Consider the following 22,116-nt stretch of genomic DNA (forward strand, 5'->3'; position numbering starts at 1 on the left):
ACTATGGCCACGCCAAGACCCGCCCTTCAATAGCATTCACACACTACTATTGGCCAGGCGTCCATGCTTACATGTACAGGTCCTATCCCCTGACCAATCCCCTAACCTTAACCACTCGCGGTGAAATGCCTAACCCCAACCAATCGAGCTGCTTCGTAGGGCGGGTCTTGTCGTGGCCATAGTGGGATTCGTAATTTTGCCTACCGGCCGGGGGTCCCGAGGTGGCCCTTGTTGGTAGAGCACGCGCCCATACGTAAAGCCTCGGTCCTTGACGCATTCCTGCACGTCATTCACCCTCTCTCCCCCCCCCTTTCAAATTTGAGCTGTCAAAATTAAGGCCTAGGCCTAAATGCCAACAAAAAACCAAAAGGGCACACTGCTCACCCAAAAGTTGCCTAAACAAACAACAACAACAGTGTGCCGCTATATATTATCTATGCAATCCAAGTATTGGATCGGGACTCGGCAGATATTAAATATTAAAAAAATCAGATCGGGACCAAAAAAAGCTGATCTGGACCTCTCTGCTATATAAAGATGATAAAGGTGTCATCTGTCCCGCCCCAAACAGGTGCGAAAGTGCAGTCCGCACGAGTCCACATAATCCAGGGACGTCTAGCCTACAGAGAGGTCAGGGTCAGCTACAGAGCAGCAGCCCAGGAGCTGGAAGTGTGTGTGTGTGTGAGAGAGTGTGTGTGAGAGTGAGAGAGAGTGTGTGAGAGTGAGAGAGTGTGTGTGAGAGTGAGAGAGAGTGTGTGAGAGTGAGAGAGAGTGTGTGAGAGTGAGAGAGAGTGTGTGTGTGTGAACTGGGCAATATATCCATATCCTGATATGAGACTAGATATCGGATTAGATTTTGGATATCGTAATATGTGCTGTCTTTTTCTGGTTTTGAAAGCTAACAGTAAAGTGATGTCATTTTCTGAACTTCCCAGACTGTTCTATGATTTGCCTTCACTTAGTCATCCACAAAACTGGTGATTATATATCTAAAATCTCAATAGTCAACCCTACAATATCTCCGCAATATCCATATTGAAATATTCGGTCAAACTTATCGTGATATTTTATTTGATTTCCCCTAGCCAAACTTACCCTTAGTTTTTATATCTCTATTTTAAATTCATTGGTTGCAAAATATCTCAGTATTTTCAGTAAATAAACTTGTACAGACTTGGAACTCACTTGAGAAATCCATCCTTAATGGTGATTCTGGCATTACTTTACTGTTTGGGTTTAGTCTTACTCTCATTGGGGTCATTTGGATAAACCCATTGTACAGCACCGACAGCAGACAAAGTTAGCCGTTACATGGTGAATATAGTGGAGCGTTTCAGCTGAAGAGCCAGGTATTCCCCTCAGGACATGGTGGAGAGTACTGCACATTCTTTAGGTGGCCAGAAACGTGACGCCATGTGGATGCTAATGTCGCTTTGCGTCTGCTGGACGTGTAAACAGCAAGGGGCGACCTCCCCCCTGCTGAGCAATGGATGAAACAGACGCGGAAGTGCCAGAAACTGCAGGTCATCGAGTGGCCGCTTGAGGGTGGGTCCAGAAGTGAGTCAATTTCCATAGACCCCGATGTTAAAGGTCCCATGACATGGTGCTCTTTGGATGCTTTTATAGGCCTTAGTGGTCCCCTAATACTGTATCTGAAGTCTCTTCTATATAGGCCTTGGTGGTCCCCTAATACTGTATCTGAAGTCTCTTTTATATAGGCCTTAGTGGTCCCCTAATACTGTATCTGAAGTCTCTTCTATATAGGCCTTGGTGGTCCCCTAATACTGTATCTGAAGTCTCTTTTATATAGGCCTTTGTGGTCCCCTAATACTGTATCTGAAGTCTTTTATATAGACCTTAGTGGTCCCCCAATACTGTATCTGAAGTCTTTTATATAGACCTTGGTGGTCCCCCAATACTGTATCTGAAGTCTCTTTTATATAGACCTTGGTGGTCCCCCAATACTGTATCTATAGTCTCTTTTATATAGGCCTTAGTGGTCCCCTAATACTGTATCTGAAGTCTCTTTTATATAGACCTTAGTGGTCCCCTAATACTGTATCTGAAGTCTCTTTCCCGAAATTCAGCCTTGGTGCAGAACTACAGCCACTAGAGCCAGTCCCACAATGAGCTTTCCTTAAGATGTGCCATTTCTGTGTCTGTAGCTATTGAGGAGAGGGGGGAGCAAGGTGGAGGGTGGGGGTGTGGCCACTTTGCTCGTTTGAAAGCCATGATGTCTCTCTCTCATGGGTGGGCCAAATTCTCTGGGTGGGCAAAGCAGAGAAAGGGGAGGTAACCTTGCTCCTTATGACCTCATAAGGAGAAGATTCCTGATTGGCCCATCTGAGCTTTCATTTTCTCAAAGGCAGAGCAGGATACCCAGGGCTCGGTTTACACCTATCACCAGTTCTAGCCACTGGGGGACCATAGGCAGGCTGGGGGAACGCATATTAATGTTAAACCTCAAAAGTGAAAGTTTCATGCCATGGGACCTTTAAAATGCCAAACTTTACAGCAGAATTAAACAGGTTTACAGCCTGGGAAAAAAAAGTGTTTTTGGTCTCTAGATTGTGATGCTATTCTGAGGTGAAATTACAACACAGATGAACATTTAAACCCACAGTTTTTATTTGGATCCTAAAAACTATATTGACATGATTGACAACATAACCCAGGCTCAGAAAATCATTTCTAATAAAAAAAAAAAAGAAAAAAAAAAAAAAAAAAAAAAAAAAAAAAAAAAAAAAAAAAAAAAAAACCCCCCCCCCAAAAAAAAGAAAAAAAAAGTAAACTAGAGTGAAAATATGAGGGGGGTCTAACTGGATGCAGACTGCAGTCGAAAACACACCGAGTCTTCCCACAGGCGGGCTCTGGCTGCTGTGTCACCTTGGTCAGTCTGTTCCTCGGGGGTCCTTATTAAGATGCACATGGTCACCTGGAACTCCTCCATGTGTGATCATCATGATGTTGGCTGTGTACCACCAGACCTCCAGCAAACGGTGTATGGATGCTGAAGTCTCTCCAAACAAACAGCAGCGTGGTGGGATGGATGGCAGTTAAGACACCACTAGGTACTTTCTATCATGCTCGGATCAGGCAGCTCCTGTCAGGGATGCAACAGGCGTTCAAAAGACCAATATTTAGTAAAAAGATGGCCGTCGGAACAGACCCATCGTGCTCCTAGTCGCTGACTGGGAGCTTAAAGGGCAACTTAACACCAGCTGGAACTCTTGTTTAGCTGAACCTACCGCTAATCGATTATAACCGTTTAAAGCTACAGTGCGTAGTTTTCTGTCGCCCCCCCCCCCCCATGAGGAATTCTAAGTAATGACAACAACATGGTCGGAGCGTCCACATGATACAAGCCTTCCGTGAACATAGCCATGCTGAGAAATCCACAGAGAGTTGTGTGGAGCTGATAGTCTGAATTAGCTTTGTAGCAACTCATATGGCAACGGCTGGAATGTTAACGGACGTTCATTAATATAAAAAAAAAGTTACGCACGCAAAGCTTTTAAGCCAAAAATGCTTGTGTTTCTGCTTCTAAAATGTGAATATTTGCTGGTTTGTCTTATACGATAGTGAATCAAATGTCAGAAGGTCGCTCGGATCAAACGGTAAGTCGGAAACATCCCCCTTGCTGCAGATGTGACGTCACGCTGTGACATCACTGTTGGGTGTGGTTACACACGTTGACGGAAACGTTCAACCGGAGGGCACTCAAACCCTAATGTTTGTGAACACCCTATATTCCCAGACACTTATGAAAACGTATCACTATATTAAATCATATTATTACGTTTGACTACACCGTGCATTTTAAAAAGAACTTGCTGATATTCTTCAGTTAATTATGGGGACTGACCGTACGGCACATTTAGGCAGCCTGACGTGTTACAATGGGACACTCCGCCACTGACTATTTAATGAAGACGAGTCCGTTTTCGCTCGCGGCAGGCCAGTCAGCAGAAGCCAGCACCAGGACAACTTTGTATTGTCGGACATTTATTGTGACTGTAAGCTCCATCCAGGACATCCCATCGCTGTGAGGGAGGCTTCCTCTCCCACTAACACACCATTTACACTCCTGCATTTATGGTTGGTTTGGCATAAGGACAACCGTGTTTACAAAAAAAATAAAGACAGAGGGTTTACTTGTACAACAATAAAAAAAAAAAAAAAAAAATGCATTAGTCACATTAATACAGAAATAAACAAATGGCACATTGAATTCCTAATTTAAAAATAAAGTGGTGCTTGAGGAACTTTCTTACTGAGGAGACAAGTTAAATAAATTACTACCATAAACGTTACATACAAATCTGGAGTAGTATATACAAAGGAGTTATTAGACACAAAAAAAAAAAAAAGAAAATCTACAATTTCAAAATTTTAAGTCCAACAAAGACAGCAGTAGAACCTTATTTTACATAGCAGGGTTTGGGTTAACAAGTGTGGGTCAGAGTGGTTTGTGTGTTGGAGGACAGATGTGAATAGAGAGGGAGGGCAGGGAAGGGGGTGGAGGGAGGGGGGGGGGGTCTGACAAACTATTGACATAAAATCAAAAAGGTGACTTGATGTTGAAACCTTCTAGCTAAACGTACTGTTTCTCTAAAACTCTACCAGATGTAGACTCGTCTATGTGCCCCCCCCGTGCCCCAGCATCCTTAGGCCGGTTACACACTGGCTGCGTGGTCGTGTTTGTTTATATTTCGGCTCCCATGTTAACCGGTTAGAGCTTCCACACTGCCTGCGTGACACGCACGGCGAAAACGTGTGCCTGCTAGAAGTAGAACTGACGCCTATTTTTCACGCCACACGCAAGCGTGTTGGAAGCGTTTCCAGACAAAATAGAATAGGAATTTAGATACGAATACATATTAATAAATGACATGTTGATGTTTGAAAGTCTCGAGGTTTTGATATAAATGCAGATATATAAATGTAATTAAAAAAAACAATTTGATTTTCTAATATTGCACCTGTCAATACAGAAGGAAATATTCTGGCGCCTATTTTGCCGTCAATACTGCCGACGTTGTCTTTGCTGTAATCAGATCAGTATATATTTATGTTTAACATGGTATTTCATTTTATCAATGGGAAACATCCATGTGTCCAGACAAGGCTAGCAGCAGCAGCGCCGCGTCAGACACCTTTCTGGTGTGTAAAGACAGAAAAAGCCACGCAGCTGACACGCAACAGAAACGCCACGCTCACGCCACGCAGCCAGGGTGTAACCGGCCTTACAGGGAAAGCCTGAGAGTTTTCAACCTGAGTCTTATCTCCATAGTTGTGGCCATTTCTGACTAATGGGTCATTCTAAATTTGCACTTAACCAACTCTGTTTGTAGAAAGTGGAGAAACCCGACTCCAGCTTAACAAAGATTCCTTTACGAGTTGAGGGAATTCTCCTACGAATGAAGATATAATGAAACATGCTGCTTGTTTATTACCCATAACCACACACGACCATACCAGCTAGTGGGGTAAGCCAGCTGGTCGCCCTTGCTGACCAGATGAGCTCGCAGCTTGTGTTTCCTTTCAGTCGGCTTTAGAAACAAGCGTTTGAAATGGTTTCTGTATTTAAATGTATGTGGCAGTCTTGGCGGCTGACGCTGCTTGCCTCGTAGATACAGAATAAGGCCGGTTACATACTGGCTGCGTGGCGCGAGCGGGTCAGCTGCGCGGCGTGTCCGTTTATATTTCGGCTCCCATGTTAACAGGTTAGAGCCTTCACACTGCCTGCGGCTCGAGCCGCGCCGAAAACTCATGCCTGCTAGAAATAGGACCGACTCCTATTTTTCATGCGACACGCAAGTGTCTTGGAAGCGTTTCCAGGCAAAATAGAGGTTTATATGTCATTTGAACACAAATACATTTAATAAATGACATTTTGATGTTTGAAAGTCTCTAGGTTTTGACATAAATGCAGATATAAATGTAATTTAAAAATGTAAGATTTTCTAATATTGCACCTGTCAATACAGAATGAAATATTCTGTAGTCTATTTTGCCGTCAATACTGCCGACGTCGTCTTTGCTGTAATCAGATCAGTATATATTTATGTTTAACATGGTATTTCATTTTATCAATGGGAAACATCCATGTGTCCAGACAAGGCTAGCAGCAGCAGCGCCGCGTCAGACACCTTTCTGGTGTGCAAAGACATAGAAAACGCCACGCAGCCGCCACACAACTGACACGCAACAGAAACGCCACGTTCACGCCACGCAGCCAGTGTACAGCCGGCCTAATACTTGTTGTAATGACTGTTTGCCAGAGTCACAAAATGGCAACTCCAGCTAACAAGAGAGGTTGTGTTAATTTAGACAATAAGACCTAGGTGGAAACATATTTGGACTTCTCCTTTCCGACACTTGAGGAGCACTGTGGCGAGTCAATGTCCATCTGTAAAAACTGTAGTCTCTCCGTGGCATCCCATAATATCACTCTGTTCATTAGTATCCCTCCTCTTAATCTCTCCTACCTTCCAGGTCTCCTTCTATAGATGTTTTTTCTTTTTTTTTTTTTTTTTTTTTTTTTAAAGATATCACTACAAAATAAATCCCTCCTTTTTCCTTCAGCATCCCTTAAAAAAAAAAAATCTGAATGTTAATAGTGGTTGTACGGATTTATAAAACACCAAACACAAACACACACACACACACACACACACACACACACACACACACACACACACACACACACACACACACACACACACACACACACACACACAGGTGAAGAGCAGAGTTTAGCTTAGTGAGGGGAAGTTTTGTCTACTTTGTAAACACTCTCAGTGAAAGTTCACCGACACACTCAATACCTGACCGACTCCGATCTGCGCCCGGCTCTCCTGGTTTGATCGCTGCGCCTGATCCATGGCTTTCACAGTATATCGTCACCATCGTCGCCCTCGCCTGCTGAGGACAGGCGACGAGCATTGATCTCTTTCGGATACAAATTGGAGATTTGGGGGGGAAAAAGAAAAAGGAAATCCTTCATGAACCCTTGAGGAGCCCCCTCCCCCTCCTCCCTCCTCCCCCACCTCCCCTGCCCTCCCCTCGCAGCTGCAGCGTCCCACTCAGGTTCCTCTGAAACTCCGTCTAGGACAGGGCTCCATCAGGCAGTGAGAGGCACCAGTGCATCTTGTAGGTCCTACAAGGGGGGGGGGGGGTCCTGTTTGTGGCGGCTGGGCCCGGCGGGCGACTGCAGCTCCTCCGTCATTCCTCCTCCCCCGGGTGTCATAAAGGGCGAGCAGGGTTAGAGGGAGGGAGGGAGAGCGGGGGTTGTGGTTTACCGGTGGAGGGTCTGGAAAGATCTTCATGCTGGTCCAAGCTGCAGGACGCCTCACAGAAATGCAACAATGTGCTTTAATACGCATTGTTTTTTCATGCATACAGACATCCAGCACACATAGTGGTCAGACTGCGTGGGGGGCGGGGGGGTGGGGGCGAGAGGCTGCAGCTACTTGGTGAGACGACAGCAAGTGGTTCTTCAGTACATTTTTTTTTCTTTCTTTTTTTTTCCAGATTTTTTAACTTTTTTTTTTTATAACAAAAACACTGAAACGTTGTGACGCGAGGTTATTAGTTCAACACTAGCGAACAGAACCGAGCTTAAGTGGTGAAAGGCCCCTCCTCCCCCTCCCTCCCTGCTCCGCTGGGATCGGCCTGGCAGAGGTGCCCGTCAGGTGCCGCAGCACCGCTCATTCGTTCCTGGTTGCATTGCTCCTTAAAAAAAAAGAGAGTCCCGCCTCCTGTCTAGGCGTCCGACAGGCAGCTCTGAACACTGTCCATCCACAGCTGTGCGTTCAGGCTGTCCTGGGCACAGAAGTTGTACACCCGTTTGGTCGTCTTGAGCTGAAAGAGGACGGGAGAGAAATCAGTTCCAGCTATCTGCACACATCGACACGCTGGTCGGTTACGCAAATGTGCTAGCAAAAACATGGGTGACCAAAGAAGGAAACTTTCGCCTTGCTGTATTTAAGCAACGCAGCAGTTGTGTTTAAGGTACCGAGTGTGGGCTGGTAGCTGGAGAGGTGCCAGTCCAGCCCCCCTTGAGCAAGGCACCGATACGGGATTTAACAATCAGGAGAGAAAATAGCTGTAAAGATAGGTTTAGATAAGAAAACAGACGGATACATTCAGCTGATTAAAAAGGGCAACACTTAACTGCTATATGTGCCACAATAATTCAAGCTTCATTTCTATTTATCTGGTGGTGCGACTACAATGTAGAGTGCTGATCGGGCCGCATTTTTCTGTCCGAGCCCGGCCCGCGTCCGACAGAGGGGTAACCGAGCCCGACCCGAGCCCGACACAGTTAAAAGCTCGTCTTTTTCTCACACTAATGACACATGTACGGTTGTTTGTGTGGAAAGCTTTTATTAAGCTACTGTAGGAAGGCATTCGGAGATGTCAACAGATGAGCGCATCAGCGCACACGCGGCACCTACATAATAAGTTTTAAATTTAATATGTTCAATGCCTTATCGCGTGGATGTGACCGAGCCCGACCCGAACCCAACGGGTCCCGACGGGCTCGGTTCGGGTATCCCATCCTCTACTACAATGCTAGCAAAGAGGGGTAACCGTCTCGGAATAATGCGTGAATATTCCCAAAAGTTTTTAAATAATGATTTCCATTCCTCCAGCGCTGCTTAAACAAAGTGACGGCCAACTTACATCAAAGAAGGCTTTCTCCTCGATGTTTTTGGGTGCTCCCATGGCAGACGTTCCTGGAATGACCGATTCCACTTCGGCCAGCTCTATCACCCCTTTACACTCCTTGTCCCGCCTGCTCTCGTAGTATCTCAGCTGGGGACGGGGACATGTCATTAGAGACACAGGACGCTAGAAATGATAGAATAGAATGATTGCTCCACCGTTTCATTTCTCACCTGATGTTTGGTCTTGTCCAGAACAAACCACCGCGGTTTCCATGGTTTCAACAGTGCCCCTCTCTTATACAGGATGCCTTCAAAACTCCTGATGGGAGAAAGTCACAACAGAAGTGAAGAGACGTTTGACTTTTTAGGGCTTTATCTGACACTGGTATTTACTAGGGCTGCTATTGACTGATATTGCGATTGCGATGTGATTCACGATGTTGGAGGGACTGATCATTTTTTTCATCATCATTCTCAGATGCATTGAAAAATATAAAAATTGAAAACACTGAAATGATTATGGTGTGATTTTTGCGAGGATCTGTACATAACAAAGATGTTTTCCTTTAGTCTGTAGAATACGATTTGTAGGCCCGGATGTCTGCAGCACCACAATACTTCATTCAGACTGGTTTGACACATAATCCCCCCCCCCTCCTGCGATTTGGATATTGCACTATTCCATATTGCGATAACAATAAAAATGTGATTAATTGTGCAGCCCTAGTATTTACACACTGGCCAAACTGGTGAAAAGATGGTGAAATGACGGTGTGACACATAATGTGGAAACATCCATATACCAAGTATATATTTAATGTATACAAATGAGGTCAGCTGTACTGCTTTCTCAGCTCCTACCCTTCACAGTGGGGCGGGTACGCACCTGTTCTCGCTCTCTGTGCTCTGGAACTGGCTGTAGAGCGTGCTGGTGCTCGGCCGCCCGGCAGCGGGGGTGGAGGTGGCGCTGGCCTCGCAGTCCAGAGCCAGGTTGATGGAGGAGCCCACGCCGCTCTCCTGCAGGTACACGCCCTGAGAGCGCCGCTGGTGGCTCAGGTTGGACGACATCAGCAGGGAGCTGGAGAACGACGGCTGCCGGGGGGTGGGGTGGGGGAAGCACAGGGAATGTTTTCAAAAGCACAAGTAAAAGCAGCATCGAAATGTGACATATCAACCTCAAAGCAAGTCTTCTACAAACCATACTGAAACACGACAATGGCTTGCTGGGAAGTAGAAATCTAGAACCTTCAGTGTACTTCCAAAATGATCGGTGGTGTTGGAAACAGGCTGGATTTGGATCTAAAACATGCAAACGTGGTCCTTTAAGTTCTTAACTGCATTCTGCTTTCTCACCAAAAGATGTCAGTGGAAAACTCCACCTGTCTTCATCTTTACTTCTGATTTAAAACGTTGAGTGTTTACACGGTTACTGGTTTAAGATCTTTGATTGGATCCAAGAAGAGATGGACTGGTCATTCAACACACGTTTATCTCAAACGCCTTACACCATTCCAATGCAAAGGGTTTGTTTCTGGAATTTGGGTCCATTTTCTTTATTTCTTTAGAAATAATGCCCAACATGTGTGACATGATTTGATTTGATTTATGTCCCCTAAGATGAAATTAATGTAAAAAGTTGGAGAAAATAAATGTTTGTGTGGGGTGAAATACATTTTTCTAACATTGTAAATAATCAAAAGCTTAAGACACATACAGTATGTGTAAATATATGTTTCACAAATGAATGAATTAGAATTTGATTATGCACACTGCAGCCCAAAGCCACAAGTTGTGGTTTAAGTCCAGTTTGTGAAAGTCCTACCATAGAGTCCAGTGTTTCCTACTGACTGACACCTATGTGTGGTCAAAGCACAACATATCCCAGACTTCAGCTTTGTTTGCATTCGCAAGCTAATCTTCTGAACGCACATGAATGCCACACTTCAGCAGAAAGTTAAAGGTGCAGTACGTGATTCTGCACCAGAGTGTTGATATTTGAACTCAACTGCTAAGCAAATACAACCCCACCGCTTCAGAAGGCCCGCCCCGCAGATTTACGGACAGATAACCACTCACATGCTACCTTCCCCCCACCCCCCCAACCTTTAGCGGTCACCGCCTGTTGCCGATTGGCTGGAACAGTGTTTTGTGACTCGTTCACTCCTTTCTGTTTGTTTTCGTTTTACACAGAACCAGGGCTGTGTATTCACACCAGATTTTCTTTTTCAGCCCAGACAGAAAATAGAGAGCTAGCCAAGGGCGGACTGGCCATCTGGCATACCGGGCACTTTCCCGGTGGGGCGACATGCTTTTTGGGCCGACCGCAGTCACTTTTTTTGTTTGTTTTGTCCGGCCCATGAACCGGCCCATAAAAGTGATAGGCCTAGATCGGTGGTCCATTGTTTTTTCAATTGACACTGGGCTGCTGGCCCAAAACACTTTAGTCAAAAATATCACATAGGCTAGCTTTTTTTTCTTTTTCCTGACAGACGCGGCCCATGAAACACATAGCTCATTGGCCGCACTGGACTGGCCCAATCATATCTTTAAACAGCACCCTCTTTGGGATTTCTACCTGCATGCAGTTTCAGTGTGCATCTGCCAGGCTAGAATAGTGATAGAGATCATGGAGAAGAAACGCCAGAGAAGCTGCGTGAGAAAAAAAACCTGCCAAATGTGTCAAAGAAATTGACAGACATGTTTTGGGCAGTAGCAGGACCTTCATCAGCTCCCATGGCTGATGATAGTGGTGGTGGTGGTGTCAGTGTCATTGGCAGTGGCATGCACAGTGAGGAGGAGACTCAGGTGGAGAGGGACAGAGATGAGGGAGTGAGGGTAGAACCTGCGGTAAGCAGAATGCCCCTTAAAACACTTTGCCCCTTGATAAAAATGAGCCAAAAACTGAGTGGTGGACAAACTGTTGATGATAACACTAGGAGTATCCCGTTTTATTGTATTAATAAATGGCACTTTTTTAAAGTATTTAATTTGTCAACTCTCACTGATTCTTGCTTACTCATTACATGGCGTTAGTAGTTTTAAGGAGGAGGAGTTGGTATACATATTTAGAGGAGCGCAAGGACGGGTGGTATTTGTGATCTATGTGGTGGGCCGGTCTGGGCCAAAATGCCAGGGCCGATTTTTGGTCCCAGCGTCCCTGGAGCTAGCTGACCGTGAGGAGATATTTGCTAAATTTGACAAAAAGTCTATTGGATTAAACATCAGTTACTATACCTTTAGTAACTAACTTTTTCAGTTTAGCAGCAACAAACACACAACGCAATGTTTTTGGGTGGAGGGAATTAAACCGCCGGTCTCACCTTGCTTTCCAGTTTGGTCTCAGTCCTCTGCGCGTTCTTGATTTTATCCCACGTGTCCTTCCACTTCTCCGACGTCTGGCCGAGCTCCGCCTCCAGGCTCTGCAGGTCCTGCAGCAGCTTGGTGATGGCGTCGGGCACTACCTTGCTCAGGCTGTCGTAACACGGCCACACGATGTGCCGCTGCGATTTGGGGCCGCTGCTGTCGGGTCTCTCCGGCGTCTCCTCCGCCACGCGCTCCTGCCGGCCCCTCAGCTCCCAGTCGTAGGAGGGCCCCTCCGACAGGGTCTCCTCCATGTAGAAGTCCCACACCTTCAGGTTGGAGTTGAAGGTGTATGGCCGCAGCACCTGGAACACACAATCACTCACTTTAAACTGACCAACCGCTGAGTCTCCTTTGTTTCAATGCTTTTATGATGTTCACGGAATTAACTGAATTTTAGGAGCTACGTTTGACTATTCTTTTATTTACTGAAGCTGGTCACTAGCGATTTGAAATTACACACAACATCAGTCACAGACAGACAAACAGATTACCAAGATTTAACCAAATAGTACATACAATATTTGAACGAAAGTGCCTTAAAAGTACTAAAAACAAGAACAAGATTCCAAAGATGTTTTCCCCAGTGCCCTTAAAATGAGCTTAAATCCCCTAGCGGGACCAAGCTGGACAATTATAGGTCCCGCTGCAGTGTGTTCCAGCTTGAGGGGGCAGAAAAAGAGAAAGCCTTTTTCGCCAAGCTCTGTACGAACTGATGGGACGCAGACGGTGACGAAGGCCTGGGACTGTAGGCTGTGACTGCAGTGCTTGCAGGACATGTAACTGGATGAATATGTTGACGGCAACCCAGGGATGGATTTGTAGATGAAGTTATACCAGTGCAAAAGTCTACGGATGGATAATGATGACCAACTGAGCAGAGAGTGCAATGATGGGAGAGAAGTTTACAACCAGTAATGAATCTTAGAGCTCCGTGACAGACAGCAACAAGCCGTTTCCTGGCGATCATTGTGAGGCCTGATTTCACCTCAAAAGCTAGGAGCCTGGTCAAAGTGTTTGTACATGTCATGGATAATAAGACCTGAACACAGCGACTGAGAAGGAGCCCTGATCGAATGATTTAATCGTGCGACTCTTCTAGACTTTCCAAATGTTATCGGACCGAACGGATCAAATTCTGACAGGGAAATGAGTCGTTTTAGGGGGGTTTTGACACTCGAAAAAAATGTGTCCACTGATTTACAGATGTCTCTTTCTAAGTCAGTCTATGGGAAATAGCATTGTTGGGCCCCATGGCATCACATGACGGACACGGAAGTTGTAATTCCACCGTTTGGCTGCTACGTCAAATTGGCTTCAAAGCCCGGCGCACTTTCTGGGGGCCTGGTTCACGTTGGGTCTTGTAGACAGGAAGCGAACACATGGAATCAGCGTGTCGGGTGCGAGTGCAGCGGCCTCACCTCGTCGTCTTCAGGAGAGAACATGTAGTTGTAGAAGACGGGGGTTTTCTTGTTGAGTCGGTCGATGTAGTCCCACACAGACTTACACACCTGAGGGCTTCTCCTCTCACCTTTCTCCTCATACAGCACTCCTGCACAGACAGACAGACAGACAGACAGACATGGCTTGTCAGGTAAACATACACTGTATCTATGAGATTATATGAGTTTCTGGAGATGGACGAGTGTAAACATTAGCATTACTGAGACTAGGAGATGTCCTTACCCAGCTCGATGCGTTCGTAGTCGGAGTCGAGCAGGAAGGTGCGGAAGCGGTTGGACACATAGTGGTAGGCCAAGAACTTCAGGTAGTACTGACTGAACTCAAACTCCATGGGGAACTGCAGGTGGATCTGAGGGTGCAGGGACAGAAGAACACAGGTCAGGGTTACACTTTTAAGGGGCGGATACACGTAGCTCAAAAAGGGACGCTGACATGCTTCCCTTGGTACTCCATATATGGGCATGTTCGCATTAGATCACACACTGGATCAACGGAAGTACATTTTCAGGATTATTGCCTGACATCCGTCGCCATGTCAGGCAATTATCACCTTCTGCCCTCTGTGTGTTGCCGTCCTCAAACTTTGTTTTTTGTGAAACAACAACAAGAAGCTTTGAGCTAGCAAGCTGCGCGCTAAAACATGGCAAGTTTTGAAAATGTTTTTGAATGGTGCAACAAGGCAGGCCTGCTTGGTTCTTTCAGGGAAGGATTGTAAAGTTTACAAAGAATATGTTTTTCGGCATTTACCCTCTAACTGGGACGTTTTGGGACCAAAATGAGAAGATTGCTCAGAACTAAATACACACAGCGATACAAATGAGGACAAATGTAAGGACAAATGTAAGGACAAATGTAAGGACAAATGTAAGGACAAATGAGGTTTAACCATGTATCCAGCTAATTTAAATAGCTCATAGTGCGTGAATAGTTAGCTTCATTTAAAATTCAAATGTGACGTTTTCTTTTGCGGGGTGCAAATGTTCCACCAAAGAAGTTCCTTCCCGAGACCATTTTGCAGAGCTGCCGTTGCTGCGTTCGGCTTAGAGCGATAGTGATTGGTTTAAAGAAATGAAAACAACCCAGAGCGGTTTTTTTCTTCTATCCTGGAATGTATGTATGTGTGGTGTAGCCAGACCTTACTCCACAGCGCTGTGGAGATAGGTCTGGCAATGCGAGACTATGTTCACACATACAATCTTGTGCAGTCGTACATTTTGGGTTGCATTCAACATGTGCTGGATAGCAGAAGAAATGGCACAGTTTGTTGGTGTGTGCTTTTTTTCTTTTTTTTTTTTTAAACATAGTGTTCCTTGCCCTATTCTTTGCAAAAGTGCTATTTTTATCCAGCACAGAGACTGAACAGACAGCGGAAGCGACCACAACATGCTCATCTGATGTGTCTGACAGCAGAATATTTAGTTTACACTTCCTGCGTGTAGATAAGAGGGTAGAACCCACGTCACTAATCAGCAAAACAGGAAATAAAGTCATGCGTACAGGTAAACACACACACAGAGAGCATTATAAATATAAGTAAGGCAAGAGGTGGGCCTTCATTTAACACATAGCATTATACACTGCTTCTAGTCTCAGCTGTTGTAGTGTTATTTTAGCTCACTTTGCAATTATTCCGTCAAATGCAAATTCATCGCGCCTTGACTGAGGTATCAAAGTGTTTCTGTGCTGTATTATTTAAATAATAAACCTACTGGTATTATTAGTCTCATTCTGATCTTCATGTGTTCTTATAGGTGCAAAAACATCATCTGCATCGCAGTAATGAAAGCACTGAAGATACTGTCCTTACAGGTCTTCATTTTCCTACGTCCATGTAAGGCTACCTCTAATGCTCATTGAAATGCTCCCGCAGCGCTTTAGAATGATTTCTTTGACTCTGTGGTGTTGTAGTTCTTTCTTTCGCTACTAGTCCAAATATAATTTGCTGTATTACCACTACAAATGAGACAAACATGCAACTTATATTATAGCCAATCAGCTTTCGTGTTATTGGCGCGAGTCTCTTTCGGGTTGTACCACAGACATTCTTCAGCTATGGGGAAGTGCAAGTTTAGCGATAGTTGGCTTGAAAAAAATGTAGTATGATTGGTAGAAGCAAGTTGCTAACAACGCATTTCAAGCCTACTGTTTCTTATGCAAGGAAGCAATTAAACTGGGAACGTTGGGTGTACTGGCGCTGGAGTCTCATGCAATAAGTGAGAAACATCTAACTGCTGTGAAGGGTCCCCAGCAAACGACAGCCATCAGCCAGTTCTGCCAAGTACCTGGCCCCAGCAATACCTCCACACTGTGGCCAGACCCACACAGCAGCACCGCAAGTCATGTAAGCCCCCTCCGTGTCACTTTGGGATCAGAGCCAACACTAAGAGCGGAGGTGCTTGGGGTGCTCCACGCGCTGACTAGACACCAGTCCTATAATCCGAATGAGGAAATCGGGGAATTGTTGCAGACATTGTTTCCGGACTCTGACATCTGACGTTCTTTTTTTTTTTATCTTTAAATTTCATTCATAATGGTCTTTAATAAGGTCTTCAATTTGACTTGATGAAACCTGCAGAAACCCTGTGAGTTACCACCTCGCAGTGGAATGGCTTCACCAACCAGTCAAGTTTACATCATGTACTGTATGTCCATACTCTTATAATATACAGTATGTAGTGAAGACTTTGAAGCAATTGTGTATTTTTCGGAAAAATTTAAGTTATATTTGGCATGTAAGATTCCAGTGAATAATTTCCATTGAGAAACATGCTGTCTTCACATAGATACTATACAGAGGAGAGATGGAGAGCTTCATCACATGCTGCGACGACAATCACCTGAAGCTCAACATCAGCAGGAACAGACAGCAGACAAGGCTTCAAATATGGATATTGCTGCAGAGAAGCTACACATTTTTAACCGTGAATGCTTCACACGCACATCTTCAACCCCGCATGACAGGAGATCTATACAATCACCGCAGTTTCAAGATTAGTGTCACTAACTCAGTACCCGACTAGTCTGGCTTACCGGCTGGGATAAAGCCCGACATCCGGTGCATGAGAGACGCCAGGTAAGAATGAAGTTGACCTTTGACCGTTTGGAAATAAGATGTTATCTTTTATCATAATTTTATCCTGTTAGACAGCTGTGTGAAATGTTGTCATAATTAGTGTAGGAATTTATTAGTTATGGCCCTAAACCATAGACTGTAAAAATAATGGACAAAGCAAATAAAATAGTCCTGAACTTGTTTGAGTGTTTGGTCTGTGTTTTCCTCTTAAACTTTGACCCTCTCACTGTCTATTTTCACTTCATCAAAGTTAAGTGGAACATTTTGGTATCCTGAAAAACACTCTTCTATTAGTGTCAAGTAAGCCTAATAGAAAGTTTGCAGATTTTCTGTACTGCCGTACAGGCAGATGAATGGCGGCAGCAACGAGAGGTCTGCGTTTACTCGCTGGTAAATCTCTGCCAGATGACTTGCTTAAGAAGGGGTTAAAAAACAACTTTCCCCTCTTCCGGCCACTGCATACTCAGCCAGAAAGCTCACACGCAGCACTGCAGACCCACCTGGTGTACACAGTCGAGGAACTGCAGGAAGACGGGGGTGAAGCCGCTGTTCTGGCTGCCCAGCGTCTGCGCTCCACGGTGGCTGAATCTGTGGCCAAACGACAGCCATTCCTTCTCCACCAGCAGCCGGAAGCCGTCAAAGGTCCGGTAGTATGGATCAGACAGCAGCTGCACCAGGGACACCACCTGCACACACACAGCACGCCACACTCAGAGAACACTTCTCAGGAAGGAAGTGGAAGTCGGGTAAAGGGTGTCGACCACAAACCTGTGTGGTGACGTCCCAGCCGTCCTCCAGGCTGACCATGACCGACGAGCCCGTGTCCAGAAGCTCCACCACCAGCACAGACACCTGCAGCACTCGGTGTAGCTGCGCGCACACACACGCACGCACACACGCACACACACACACACACACACACACACACACACACACACACACACACACACACACACACAGGGTCAGTAAAAACACTGAAGTTGACAGAATGAGCAGTAAATGTGCGGCGTCTCAGCAGGGAGCACCAACCAGAGCCATCCACTCCGACTCCTCCAGGCAGCGCAGGAAGCTCATGTTGGGGTCAGTGGTGGAGGAGCTGGGCACGCAGGCCTTCATCAGCTTCTTGAAGCTGTTCTTCACCTGCCGCACGTCGCACACCTCGATGGGAACCACCTCCCACTGCTGGAACGAGTCCTGCTTCCCTCCCTGAACACAACGAAACCGTCCAACAACAACCACGTCATTTCACAGAACAATCATCACCCAACGATTCATTTCAGCGCTGATTTATCTGCAGATCATTTTCTTATTCATCGTTTGGTCTATAAAATAGTAAGATATACATCCCCGTTTCTCAAAGTCCAAGGTGGTGCCTTTAAATGTCTTGTTTTGTCAGTCCAAAACCCAAAGATACTGTGATTTACAATACTGTGATATAACGGTATCATGAGTCTACCTGCTTGATTATCTCAACTTAAACACACAAAGTTAAACGAACATAAGAAGAAATACATAATAACTTATTTAAATAACTTATTTTACAAAATTAAATAACAAATATCTTTTCAAAATAGACATTTTTGCTTTGCTCAACAGTACAAATTACATAAATAGAACAATAAATAAGAACAATACAGTAATAATGGGTGTAATAATAAATAAATAAAGTCACAAAACACAGTACAGAGCCTCTTCTTAAAGTCTGCATGCTGTGAACCCCTCTACCCTTGTGATAGTCACGACCATACATAGGATAATTCAGAAGGCAGAACGTAGATTCAACACTAGGCCTGCACGATAAATTGTTATAAAATCGCGATCTCGATTCACCTAGTTCATAATTTAATTATTAAATTACTGATTAAAATTTTTTTTATTCTTTTGGGGGGCATTTTCGGCCTTTATTTTGGTAGGACAGCTCTCACACAGTTCAGGTCTTCACCCTCAGCCAATGACAAAGCGCCTTTTAGTCACGTGTTTCACTTGTCGAGCGAGCGCGGAAGTTCGGAAATAAACCAAATGGACGTTGATGAAAACCCAGGTACTAGTGACGAGAATCGGCCAACCACTCAGGCTCGCATTCGGTGGTGTGGAAGTATTCTGGATTCAAGCAAGACGACGAGGGTCAGTCTGATGGGATTTGCAAGGCATGCTTTGCCCTCGTTGCAGCACCGCAAAGTAACACCACAAGACTTTACCAGCACCTCAAACGTCACCACAAAATGCAACATGATGCAGCCGTACAAGGCAAGAGGTCCGAAAGACATTTCAACTAGCTTATTTAGAGCCATGCTCAGGGCCATATTCAGCACAATGCGTTAAACTTCTATTTTTGGTAACCTACTTGAATGGCCAGTTGAATGTTAATTCTATAAAAAGGCAAGCAGTTAAAGAGTGTGCTAAGAAATCATTCTGTTTTTGATACTGTACTTAAATTGGCAATTGACAAACTCCATTTCTCTAGAGACTGAAGCTGTAGCTGCAGCTGCGTTGATTGACATGTTTTAATTATGTAAAGACATGTTGAAGGAGTTCAGATAGAGCCTGTATCAGGGCCATATTTAGTTCAATATGTTATGTCCCTATTTTTGGTAGCCTACTGTACTTAAAGTGATGGTTCGGAGTAATTTCACCCTAGGGTCCTTTGCACCATGACCTCGAGCCAAACACCCCCCCAGAAGCTGTTTTCACCCGGGTCTAACATTGGGAGAGTTAGCGTAGAGTAGCGTTATCAGCTGAATAGCTTAGCGCGGGGCTAATGGACCCACGTTTGTATCTCGTAAATGACCCCACTAATAATGCCCGAAATGATACCAAACGTCTACAAGTAGTACAAATAGGTTATGCACTCATAAAACGATGGATTGGAGAGTTTGTAAGTACACCAGAAGTTTATGTAAATAACACTTGCCTGCTGGCTTCTGCTCTCTGCTGTTGTTGTTGCTGCAGTAAGACGAGTGCTTAGGGCCGTCTACAAATTACAACACCGAAAAGAGATGCAACAAAAATATTTATTAATTTAACTTTTTTTTTAAAGTAAGTGCTGTAGTATAACTAGCAGGAGACAAGTAATAAATGAGGTAAGTTTGGAGACATTACCTTATTTAATCATTAAATTAATACATATTTTTGTTGCATCTCTTTGGGGGGGTGTAATTTGTCGGCGCCTAAACTCGTCTAACTACGCAGGGCAGCAGCAGCAGCAGCAGAAGCGAAAGAAAAGGGAAGTGTTCATAAACTTCTGGTGTACTACAAACTTTACAATCCATCGTTTTATGAGTGCATAACCTATTTGGGTACTAATGTAGACGTTTGGTATCATTTGCGGGATAATTAGTGGGGTCCGAGATACAAACGATGGATCCTCGCCCTAAGCTTATTCAGCGCGATAACGCTAACCTCTAGCTAACTCTCCCAATGTTAGACCCAGGTGAAAGCTAGTGAGGTGTTAACTGTTCGAGGTCATGGTGCAAAGGACCCTAGGGTGAATTACTCGAACCATCACTTTAAATGGCCAGTATTTATTTTCTTTATTCATTGAAGCATCTATGTTAACAGGCTTGTGGTGATGCGCAATGTGCTATAGGTGCTAACAAAAAAAGCGTGTGATTGGTGAAGCAAGAGAGGAGAGCGACCGCGACTGGTGTCGGACATTAGCGTAGCGGCTGCGTGAGGGAAAAGCGAGATGGGAAAAATAGATGGCAAAGACGATGTAAAGTGAGCTAACAGTCTGTCGAACGACTAACCGTCGCAGCTCTAATTCATACGCTCCCCTCTTCTTTTTCGTCTGCTTCCCTTTCTCCTCTTTGCTAACCTTTTATCTTTGTCCAGCCCTTAATCCCAGTTGACACTTTAAACTTGACGTTAATCAGTGCGTCAGTTGTTACCTTGAGCTGGGCCTTGTCTCCAATGATGTAGAGGTAGGCCTTCTGCTGGCGGAGAAACAGCGCCTCGCCCGGCCCTCCGTTGGACTGCGGGGACTCCTTCCCGCCAGGCGCGTCCCCACGTCTGGGTTGTAGGCACTTAGACGCCCGCTGCCCCGGATACTGCCCCATTTACCTGCGATAAAGACACACACACACACAAAGTTGCCTTTAAAGGAATCATGATATGAAAACAGGAATCCTCAAAACGTATGTGGAAGCCTCTTTCCATGTTCAACAGCCATTAAAGGATCATTCCGGTTTATTATAAGTCTATTCATAAGTTGTAATAAACTGGAATGATCCTTTAAAACACACGGATGTGTATAGTATGACGTCCACAGCTACTAATAGCCATGCTGGTACACAAGGCAGAAATGATTGAAAAGTACCAAGCCCAGTTTGTTACATCTAGCTCAGTGACAGCTACGTTACGATCAAAAGGTGTCGACTGATTGGCTGCTGACATTGAACAGAGAAAAGAATCAAACAGAAACAACAGACAAGACGTCAGACAGCAAAGCTGCAGCCACGGCATGCACTCGCAGCCGCTCTCTGATGAACACAAGCAATACCAACAGAGACAGGAACCACGGCAAACACACTGACGCTACTGTTAAAGAGAGATCTGATTGGTTAGACAGGAGTGGAGGGGGCGGGGGGGGCCTACTGTACCTCTAGAAGGGTTCCTGGCCTTGCCAGACACTTTGGGCTGAGAGAGGGAGATGACTTTCGCCCTTTGACCCAGAGCTGAGGCCAAACGACAGAGATGGCTAGTTAACCAACAACGCCACACAATGGAGGATGGTTTCACTCACTCACTCCCTCCCTCCCTCCCTCACACACCAGGGTACCCCCAGGATTCTTCAAGTTAAATTTAAGATTTTTTAAAGACCTTTTTTATACCACCTAGGATGAAATTTAATGCCAACTTCACGGCCATTTAAATGGAAAATCAGTGTGGATTGTAAGCCCAAGAAAAGAAGTATTTACCAAGTATCATTGCCTGAATTTAATAAAGCATTTTTGTTAAGCGTGTTTGTACTCTAATAAGATAAAAGGAATAAAATATTTGTCACATTTAAAGCTCTTGTGCTGTGAAACAAAAAATATACGAAATCAAGGAAATTTAAACGTTTCCCACACAAAATATTTATGAGACATTTATGTGACATTCCGGCATTTATTTAATTCTACGAAAAGACAAGAAAAAAAAAAGTGAGACCTTTGTAAACCAAATTAAATACTTTTAAGGCCTTATTTTTTGGAATATTAAATTTAAGACTTTTTAATACTTTTAGGACCCCGAGGGAACCCTGACACACTCACAGATAGACAGACCGACACAACCTAAAGATGCACTAACTCATACATCATCCTCCAGGTCCAGTCCCAGTTTCAGTAACAAATTTAAGACTTGAAACACAATGCAAACACTTTGTTTTGAAACCAGGACTGCGAGAGACTGACAGAGAAACTACAGGAGCCCCGTCGGGACACACAGACATGTCTCACCTCCTCTGCTGAACGTCCCGGGAACATCCTCCCTGGTGCCCATCACCTGCTTCATCAGAGCACCGATCTTGGGCTGCCTCAGCTTGTCTGAGGAGTCTGTGGACAG

At 44.8% G+C, this 22,116-nt stretch overlaps 1 protein-coding gene across 1 annotated transcript in view; it reads right to left on the reverse strand.

Moving 5' to 3' along the window:
• Positions 1-6,522: 6,522 nt before the first annotated feature.
• The window catches only part of sbf1 (SET binding factor 1), a 91,008-nt gene continuing 75,414 nt past the window's right edge, over positions 6,523-22,116 (reverse strand). Inside the window, 14 exon segments of the mRNA XM_039791559.1 lie at positions 6,523-7,866; positions 8,692-8,823; positions 8,907-8,994; positions 9,562-9,767; positions 11,996-12,340; positions 13,457-13,587; positions 13,722-13,848; positions 17,073-17,258; positions 17,341-17,442; positions 17,602-17,778; positions 20,460-20,563; positions 20,566-20,631; positions 21,171-21,245; positions 22,011-22,106. Of these exon segments, the coding sequence (XP_039647493.1) occupies positions 7,768-7,866; positions 8,692-8,823; positions 8,907-8,994; positions 9,562-9,767; positions 11,996-12,340; positions 13,457-13,587; positions 13,722-13,848; positions 17,073-17,258; positions 17,341-17,442; positions 17,602-17,778; positions 20,460-20,563; positions 20,566-20,631; positions 21,171-21,245; positions 22,011-22,106 (1,934 nt within the window). The 3' untranslated portion in view covers positions 6,523-7,767.

The sequence above is a fragment of the Perca fluviatilis genome, chromosome 23, assembly GCF_010015445.1.
Source record: "Perca fluviatilis chromosome 23, GENO_Pfluv_1.0, whole genome shotgun sequence".
NCBI classification, from domain to species: Eukaryota; Metazoa; Chordata; class Actinopteri; order Perciformes; family Percidae; genus Perca; species Perca fluviatilis.